Source organism: Salvia splendens, chromosome 9 (genome assembly GCF_004379255.2).
Source record: "Salvia splendens isolate huo1 chromosome 9, SspV2, whole genome shotgun sequence".
NCBI classification, from domain to species: domain Eukaryota; kingdom Viridiplantae; phylum Streptophyta; class Magnoliopsida; order Lamiales; family Lamiaceae; genus Salvia; species Salvia splendens.
Window position 1 is genome coordinate 9,919,796 of NC_056040.1, and position 10,179 is coordinate 9,929,974.

The following is a 10,179-nucleotide window of genomic DNA, read 5'->3' on the forward strand; positions in this document are numbered from 1 at the left end:
ACAATGTGTAATTTTCTGGGATACATAGATCAAATTCTGATTTCGAATTTCTACATCTGTACACTACGGCTAAAAATCATTCCCAGTTATCAGATTAAATCTTAAGCTAATTGTATGCTTCAATAAATGTTTTCAACTTTCTGAACTAAAGCAGCTAAGTTGTGCATCCTAAAGAAATTAGAAAGGGATTAAGTAAGATGACCTTCTGTAATTTAGCAAATCTCATCACTATAAGTCAACATTCGATCACCAAAAACGTTTGTTAATAAATTTTTTGGTATAATGTCAATTGCTCATGTTAATGGCCTAATGGGAATATGGGATGCTATATTTTAGAAATAACTTCGGATTTAATCAAATAAATGCCCAAAAATCGTCAAAAAATCAAGAGAAATATGACAAGCTACGTTATACACAACAAGCTAAACAAGTCGATAACCAAAACACACCAACCACAATCAAAATTGAAGTGGAACTTTATCCATTTTATTCTGATCATGTTGACATATACCGAAGCAGAGTGCTATTGACAATCAGGCGTAAAATTGTAGCTATTTCACGTATATATAGTATAAATAAATTCAAAAGAACAGGGGAAAAAACAAAACAAAACTTTGTTCAAAAACATTGGAGACCATTTACATGAAGGTATATATAGCCCACGGGGTACCACCAACCATCAATATACAGAAATGAATTCTGGGAAGAATATAAATTCAATCTCTAGTTAAGTAGAACAATTATCTCGGTCAACCTTGATTACTCTTGTATTATACGAACCACAGACGCCACATTTGTGATACAGCCAGTGAAATGGTGCAGTTCCTTTCCTGTCGCAATCATTGCACAGGATGTCCTGCAGATGAAACACTTGACAGTCTCAATTGGTCGTGATTGCCGATAGAGAGAAAGGAGGGAGAGAGGCTCACCTGACACCCATCTCTATATTCTTCGGGGAGCACCTCCAACGCCATTAAAGCATTGAGCATTCCAAAGTAGACCTGGTAGAAAGGTTACTTAGTAAATAGCAAACTAAGCATGTATCACACACATTGTTCATGTGCATTCCCAATTTCAACTCCATCTAAAATTATAAAAGGAAAAACATGTGGCACGAAAGCATATAGTTCTACTTCAGTGTCATGTGAGTGATCTAACATAACTTGAAACGTTGACCCAAAGCAAATAAATGGTGGTGTGAATTGGACTGTTTACAGCAAAAGGATGCAACTTTCTCAAAAAGAACCAACTATTGGATCTAAGGGGATATAGATACAGATATTATACAGACGATGGCCATCAACCTCTTAGTCTCGTGACATAAATGAAAACATATATGATATATGTGCCTAGATATGTTTGGTGCATTTTGTGGGTGATTGGTCATTGGTCATTACTTAACAGTTTGTACTCTGTCTCAACTCAATTTCACAAATAGCATAAACAAAAAATTGCTTTAAATTTGAAGAGTTTGTCCTCACCGACATGTCTCCCATTGACTTGCTGCAAATAGGACAGCTGTAGTGTGTACATGCATATGCCTGGGTGTGAATGAGAGATAATGAGATGAGTAGATGCGCTAATGTCAATTGTTTGTCAGAAATGGAAAACGAAACCAGAAAAAATTATCAAGAACAGACCTGGAAACAAGCAGAATGCATGTAATGACCACATGGAAGAGCCCTGACGGCCGTACTTGATGTGAACAAAAAGTCACAGCATATTGGGCAGTTGGTTTCAAGACCCTTCTCCCTGCATTTGTGGTCCACTAGTTTCATCCCAAGGCAACAATTGCATGTCATGCAATGGAAAAAATCTATACCAAGACCTTTTCCAACACGGCACAGATTGCAGGATGGACAATGATAAACATCCCTGAATAGCAAAAACAGATATATGGAGTCAAATAAGAATGAAAGATAGACCAAACTCATTACGTCACCGAAGGCGAAGCAAGTAGACACTCCTTTTATATCACTTACAAACAGATTTTTCATGTACCATCCAACTGGAGAAGTTAAGACAACTCTAAACAAACCCTATCCACATATATTCTATAACAGAATGCAAGAAGGAAACTAAAACTAATCAAAGCTCACCGTTCATCATCGAAGAACTTGCAGCTGCTGCAGTAGTACTTCGCCATTGAAAGCCCATTACAAGAAAGAGTATTGCAAACAGGTCCAACTGGCTGAATTTGTAGGCAACTCATGCACAACATCTCAGATGTTGCCTTCCTGCAGATACAATGAAATACTGAAAATTCCATTATGGTAGAGATGCAATGTATAAATGATCTAATCTTTTTTTGAGGAGGTACCTATCCATTGAATGGTCGCTGACTTCATCATGGCAGAACCTGCATGCAAACAGCTTGCCACAACAAGCAGCTCGCAGCTTACAGTTTCTTTTATAATGCTCACATCCATAGATTTTTTTCACAGGATCACAATATGAAGGGGTTCGTCCATGTAAATCTTTATCATCATCAGCTTTACTAGTTCTTGACTGTGAGAACTTCTGCTGAGAAGCTATCCACCGACTAAACAATAGTTACAGTGATCTAAGTTAATATCCTGAGATAGCTAACCAAAATGACAACTATTCCAACAGACCAACACAAAATCAAACAGTCAGATACTAGTAAGATAGTGGTACCTGGTCATTAGGTTTTGAATAAGATACGCTTTTCTTCTTGGATCAAGGGTTGGGTCACGAGAGACTTTCCGTATCTCTGATTCAAGCTCATTTTGGTTCATCCGAAATATATCTTTCCACCCAGGCTTAAATGTATGATCACTTTGGTCCAAAGATTCATGGGCATCAATTTCTGGAAAAAAAAAAGTACACACACAATGCTTTATGAACATCAGCCTAGAAACTTGGTGACATATCCTACTAGTAACAAACACAATCTTTAACCACAAGCACTGTAGCTTAGTTGTATCCTTTTGTAAGGGTGAATGAGAAGGGTAACGATCCCAAACCTCCCACCCTGACCCAAAAGGGAAAAAAAATGAAGCAGCAGCAAATGATCAAATCATTAACTTACTACATAAAGAGTAAGTGACTGGTTAAATAAAACCTTGTGAAATGCTATTTTCTGATGTGGATGCCTCTGATGATGCTGCAGGGGTCCCTCCCCACCATTCATCAAGCCATTCACTGAACATAGTGTTCTTAGTTGCATGCTTCCATGTGTTCATCATTTTGTTTTGCTCTTCCTGAGTAAGAGCAGATGTTACCCAAGGCAGCATTGACTGAAGCACCTCAGCTCCTGTTGTTCCAATAATACGGCCAACAAGCTTGTCTTGTTCCTCAACAGAAAAATGATGGTCAAACAATGGCCAAAGTTCAACCTCTTCACGCAGAACATGATGATCCAGTGTTACTTTAATGGATTTGCACATGCCCTGAATCTTTGTTGCCAGCTCATTGTACTTTTTTACACGATCTATACAACTTAAAGAACCCAATAATAAACCTCCACCCAAATTGCACGAGGTAGGTTTTGCACTCAAATTCTCATGAAGTTGGGAGAGCTCTGCTAGTGCAGATGAGATATCCTCAAAGAGTTCTTCTTCCTGCTTGTGGTCCAACGTGTAAGAATGACTAACATTGTGAAGAGTTTCCTTTGATTCTAAGGCAGGAAAAACAATATCATCCTCTGCGTTACTATGCGCTCTGTACAAACCCCATAAAAGACGAAATCTACCAGTAAACTGTCTAAGGAAAGTTTCATTACAATCACCTAGTTTTCCAGACTCAATATCTAGAAATTCCAAATCTTTTCGGATTGCTTTGTGAAATTTAAAAATATTATCAATTGGCCTTGATGTATGTCCTCTAATAGTGGAGCTATTATCTGTTTCCCAGTTAAAAAGACTAGAGTTGAGAGAAGGAGCACTCGGACCAAAAGATAACGAACGTAGAGATTTTGCAGCAGCTAGAGAACTCATTCCTAGAGTATTGCTGTTCACTCCTAGTCCAGGAACACAACAAGACTGGTTAGAAGCTTTTGGAGATTCTGTCTTCGAAAAATTGCAAGTACTATTTTCAACTGAACAAACTAAATTTCCCTGATCAATTGTCTTTACACATGTTTGTCCACATGTTGCCCTTGAAGAATTTGCACAGGCACAGTTCCTGCAAGATCTGGCAGAATGCTCTTGTGTTTCTTCAATCTCCTTGACAGGACAACCACCAATTGCACTAGAAGACAAACAGATTTCCCTAGGATAACCCTTGCATGCCCAGCCCGAAAACAATGTAACCAAAGCAGTGTCGGATGCTGGAGCTGCACAATAACATCATTTGCTTAGAAAAAATAAAAAGCATAAAGTGTTGGATGCTGAATACCAAATATTAAGAAGAGAGGACTACAAGGTATACCGGCCATGTGCATGTTAGAAAGAAAGCACCGAGCTTCCTCTTCACTCAGTGAACCAACCAACCATGGTAAGACGCACTCAATCAATCTGAGTGGCATTACACACAAGCTTTGGTAAAGAAGTTCACGCTGGCGTTCAGGGCTGAAATGCTTCCTTGCAAGTGGAAGCACCTGCAATATAATTCATTGAGACATCTCGAGGCACTTAAATGAAGTACTGTTAACATTTAAATGTATGAAACCAGTCTTTTATGATTGATAGTAAACCTCATCATTAGTGCATCTTACACATACTCTAGAGAATTCAAGATTAGCACTCCGTCTCTTTCCTAATAAGAGAAATGGCTTTCTGCCAATGATACACAAGTACATAAACAAATGTAGAACAGAAACAACCAAGAACGAATCACATACCAGTTTTTCCTCATTGAGAAAATGCTTCTTTACTGTCTCCATTATGTGATCAGCCTGTGAGCATAATTCAGAATAAAATTCAACACATGAATTAGCTCCAGCACTTTCAATACTTTCTATTAAGCATCGGAACTTGTCAAATTCACTTTCTTCTTCTGCATGCTCCTCGACAAATGACATTTCTACAGCAGGGAATATAACTTTGTCCTCAGCAATGCTGCAGAAAATGCAATTAAATTTTAAGTAGACGTTGCATATAGGGACTATGTACAAAGAAGTACCAAGAGAAAACCATTTGGAACACATAAATCTAATTTAAAATATAGGAAAAGTAATACCTGTGGAAAATACAGACTTCAGCTATAAATTGAAGCCTTCTGTTGAAGGCAGATAGATCAGAGAAATCTCCAGTGAACTTTATACTTCGAGCTGCTTCAGCAATATCAATCAATTCCTTCTGGATAGCTTTATGCCAATGCAGTATATCATCCACTGGATGGTACTGCAAAGACCTGGTAGCACTACAATCAGATGGAAGAAGATCTCTTTCGTTAGTCGAGGGAGATGCATGAGAGCTACTGGAGAGTCTGGGATCATCCTCAGAACGTTTACGCTTGTTGCAAATCTTTACCCCATCCATCCAGTTAAAAATAATCTTCAATGACACAAAGGCAAGTCAGGAAAACAAGACCAGAAAGTCATTTCTGTTTGTGTTTCTAATCAAATTATCTAACCTGTTGAAGCAGCCTTTCATCTGGAATTATTCTGTGCAAGCATTTCCGCATGTCCTGCCTTTCATCTGGTGAAATTGAAGACGAAAGCCATGGCAAGAATTCTGCCATCATATTTACAGGAATGCTACACAAGAACTGCCAAACTAATGACGCTTGCTCCTCAAATGAGAACTTCTCACTAAGTAAGGGGAATACCTGTCCATTAGAAAACAACATTGTAATGCATCAGGTTAAGATAATGAAAGCAGCACAAAGGGATATTTTTCTACTCTTGAGTAGTATCATTTGTAGTCTAGGATAATATGGTTCAAGCCAGGGAATAAATATCTTAATTTGGACTGATGTTGCATGAACCAACAGAAAAATTAAGCTTAGGATAGGCAACTTCTGTGAAGAAGCCTAGCCTATCTTGATTTTAATGCGACAACTGGAGATATAGCTCCCACTTAACGAAAAATAGGAAGGACATCTTCCACCTAAGATGCAGTGGTAATGCAAATGAGTTATTGCTGATCCATTAATGGACCAAAGGTAACAATAGGCAGCCTTTGAGGATATATTTTTCACTAACTGAGATTATTTGTATATGTTTTGTGGTAACTGGTAAGCATGATTTTATGCAGTCGTCGTCAGAAAAGGAAAGGGGGGATAGGGGAGAAAGAAAAGGAAGGATGACCAAAACTAAACCTGTTCCTCTTCCTTAGACATGTGCTGACAAATTGATGTTTGAAGTGCTCCTGTACAAGAGGCCAACTCTCTTTTGTAGCTTTCTTCATTTTCCATATCATTCCCTAACAACGTAAACAACTGATCAAAAAGCACACTTTCACCCTCATGCTCGAGGGAATAAGTCCGTGCCACATTCTTCACACGGATGTCAAGGGCAGGAAATATAACCTGTCATTAGTATATGAAAGACTTTTTAGTTGTTAGGTTGCAAACTCCAAACAGTTGTATAAATAATCAAGGAGAGTATATATAACTAGTTTTTGATCCTTGCAACTGCTGTTGAAAAAGCTATAGATAATAAACTCAGCATTGATTTAAGACAGATAACACTGTTTCCTGCAGAAACATCTACAATCAACCTATTTCCCTTTGGTATGAGTACTCACACCTAGAAACATCGTTAATCAACCTATTTCCCTTAGATATGAGTACTCAGTGCTGTGGCACATAAGAAAATGAAAGCATGTGAAACTTCAACAAGCATATTGCCCTACTCTAAAGCGGCATGTTCACATTTTCATTGTTCAACAGATATAGTTTTGCGATAGCAAATACTTTTCCAACTTGCTTTTAAGCAACAAAATTTCATAAAATAGAAATCAGCAACCACAATTTAAAGCGTGATGGAGTCATGAAGAAGAGCATATACATGTTTAGTTGCCTCCTTAGGTGATTCAAAATTCCAGCGACTGTGTTAATTATATTTCTAATTTAACAACACATGACGTATTACGAACTACAAATCATGCCGTAAGTTCTTCATTTCGCCAAATTGGAAACTAAGCGTATTCTTACTAAACAGAAAACAAGTAACACTATATAAAAGGACAGTGAATAAAACTAAACAAAAACTACACAGAGACCTAAATTTTAGATATTTTCATCCGAAATGCTTATACAGACCAGTTATCCCAACCAAATACATAATACGGCAAACTTTTAGTCCACAAAATTCAGCCAACTATAAAAAGCAGCATCCAATTCGAACACGCAGCAAAAAAACAAAAGGGAAATAAAAAATTCAGCACATACCTCATCCTCGGCATTGCAATGGTGCTTGTAAATTGACCTTAAGAAATGACACTTCTCCGTCAATTGCTTGATGTCTCCACCGCTTCCATTAGTCGCCAAAGCCAAGGCAGTCCTGTGGAGCCCGTCCAGCTCTGCTCGAATCGCCTTGTGGAAGAACAGAAAGATCCTAATCGGAGACGAAAGCCTCAGCGTTGCCGCCGACCGGCCGTTCGGATCTACCGGCGCTACCGTCGGCGCGGAAGCTATCACCGAAACGCCTCCGTTCTGTATCCCCGGCGTCGCCATCTACTCATACAAACCGCTCCGTAAAAGGAAAACGAAAGACGTGCCCTTTTGTTTAGGAATTTTCTCCCAAGTTTCTCTCTCTAGAAATTCTCTTTATTTTTTCTTCTTTTACCTGGGGATAAAATGAAGCGAGGAATCAATTTTAATGGATAAAGGGAGAGGCAAGTAGTTGGACACGTGGCGATGGAGATTCAAGGATGGTGACATGGCGATGTGGGACACGTCAGCAGAAGTGATTGAGTCGAGTCGATGCCCGGCACGTGAGAGGAAAGGCGGAGTACGTGGAATGAGTGAGTTTTATAGATTAGTCGCATAATTATTTCCATTTTTAAATAAATCAACCCATTAAGCGAAAACTTTTAATTTTTTCGAATTTGATACTTTGAATATCGTTGCCAAATAAGTCGAAAATTTTAAAGTGTAATAAACAATTCAAAAGTATCTAAAACTCACTAGTTTACGAATTTTATTTACAGTTAACTCTGTTGGAGTAATTAAATTAGCAAGTACATGAAGATTTTTATGATAATTAACTAAGAACGACGAAAAATAAGCAAAAACTGTAAAACGGAAGCGTACTTTGATCCATCTAGAATTGTACGGCGGGATCGCTTTGCATCAGCTATGGATCTTCCAAACGATCAGAGATGTTCTTCATAATAGTCTGTAGAGAAAGTACAGAGATATTGAATCGGTCTTCTGATGTTGGGGACTATAACCCTAACTTATATTCAACAAATAGAAAATCGCATATGGTATCTAAACTTATTTTCATAACTACTAGTAAATATACTTTATCTCAAATCTTAATTTTTAATGAATCACTTTAATTGAGCAATCGAAATATAATCATAAACATTAAATTAGTTACGTAGAAGTCCAATTTCTAACATACTCTGTGATGAATTTTTCAGCTATACTTTTGGAATACCTATCGATCATCAAATATATGAATTGCTTATCAATGAAATTTGAACTCCTACTAAATTATAAAATTTTGAATTTTATTGTATTACTCTTTTTACTAATATTGAGTAGATAGAAATCTGATTATTATTCGTGAATTTATAGTCATTGTAATTTAACCATGAATATGACATCATAAGTTTTAAGTGGAATTTTAAAACTAAATACTATTTTCACCTCCATCAAAAAACTATATCCACTTAAGGCAATATAATTACATGTCGATGTCATTAGCATTATTAATTACTAACTACTACTATATGATTCAGATTTTATATAAGTACTTGAAACGTGTAGTGAGTACAATATATTATCACGTCTACGAGTATTGCATAAATCGAGGTTAAAATAATCAGTAGTCATACACTACTAAATTAATGAGGTCATGCAATATGCCGTATGCTGCGTCAGTTTTAGAATCTTACTAATTTCAATATTGTTATTTGCAAATTGCATTTTTATAGCTGTTTCAGATGATCCAAGAGTTTTTTTACACAAAATCTTATTTCGAATGTCTTCGGAATAAAACTGCATCATTAATTGAGGTACAAACTACATTGGTCAATATTGCAAATAAAAAAGAGTACTAGTAGTAGTAGTAATTGTTTTCTAACACAGGAAAAAGCAAGAAAAATAAATCAATTTATTGCTACAGGTAATAAATGTAATTTGCAAAGCAAGTAAAAATGCACACATCTGCAAAGTAGTGACGAGGCATCTGGCTGATGCGAGTTTGCCATGCGAGACGGTCGTGTCGTCACACGTCAAACCCCCGCCTCTTCCGCTAGCTGTGGTGGGTTGTACCTCGACGTACCACACAGATACTCGAGCCACCCGTTTTTCACAACGGAATTTAAGGCAGTGAATTTGGTGAGATTCTTAAGTACTCCAATATACTATACTCCATTAAATTATTCCAGCTCCTAATTGAGTCGAATAATAAACTATACTTATTTGACACATGTGTCATGTAACTGGACTTGTACACTGTCGTGTTATATAATTAAATGTATTAAAATCACCATAATCTAGCAAAAAAGCGAAAAGGAGGAAACAAAACACAACTTGAATGTCTTGTAGTATGAAAACTATGGTCTTATACTTGATGCCATTTCTTTGAATAATACTTTGAACCATTGTAGTAATAAAAAACTTCGGCATGTCCCATTAGACGTGGTACAACGTTTGACTTAAAAATGTAAATAAAACTAGTAGTACCAAAAAGTGACCTAATTAACCAAGTCTAAGATGCATAAAGTTTGGTAGCATATAGTATATGATATACTCCTCTAGTAGTATAATTCTGATATTTACTCGTGCTTTTTAAATATTTTTTAAATTAGTACTATTTATTTAAGTTACAACTTACTATACTGAATTATTTTGATCACTAATCTATTGATTTTAGGAAAAATATTTTATCCTACAATTTTTATGATCTTAAACATATTATTTAAAAACTATGGTTAGAAATGTGGAAATATTGTAGCCTTTTACACATGCAAACTATTGCTATTACAAAAGAACCAAAAACTAGAAGGTAAATAAAACAAAGTAAATACAATAAAAGAACAAGATGCAAACTATGGTTTTCTTCAAGTCGAGTCGAGGTATCCCTAGCTCCGCAAG

General features: G+C 36.7%; 1 protein-coding gene across 1 annotated transcript; it reads right to left on the reverse strand.

Moving 5' to 3' along the window:
- Nucleotides 1-540: 540 nt before the first annotated feature.
- LOC121748192 (zinc finger protein BRUTUS-like) lies at nt 541-7,705 on the reverse strand. Its single transcript, XM_042142417.1, has 14 exons — nt 7,300-7,705; nt 6,226-6,435; nt 5,539-5,733; nt 5,143-5,459; nt 4,805-5,021; nt 4,393-4,561; nt 3,086-4,297; nt 2,659-2,830; nt 2,321-2,542; nt 2,100-2,237; nt 1,641-1,875; nt 1,482-1,541; nt 930-1,001; nt 541-856 (listed from the first exon to the last, which is right to left on the reverse strand). Exons 1-14 carry the CDS (start codon nt 7,582-7,584, stop codon nt 728-730), a joined length of 3,633 nt encoding a protein of 1,210 aa, XP_041998351.1. The 5' UTR covers nt 7,585-7,705; the 3' UTR covers nt 541-727.
- Between the last annotated feature and the right edge of the window lie 2,474 nt (nt 7,706-10,179).

Bases quoted from the DNA above. Each gene is read 5' to 3' on its own strand.
- LOC121748192 (XM_042142417.1), bottom strand. From the start codon at position 7,584: ATGGCGACGCCGGGGATACAGAACGGAGGCGTTTCGGTGATAGCTTCC. The intron at 5,022-5,142 runs GTATTACTTTTC...CATTTTCTGCAG, and splicing joins GAAGTCTGTATTTTCCACAG to CATTGCTGAGGACAAAGTTA. The intron at 1,876-2,099 runs GTGAGCTTTGAT...TTTGCTATTCAG, and splicing joins AAGTTCTTCGATGATGAACG to GGATGTTTATCATTGTCCAT.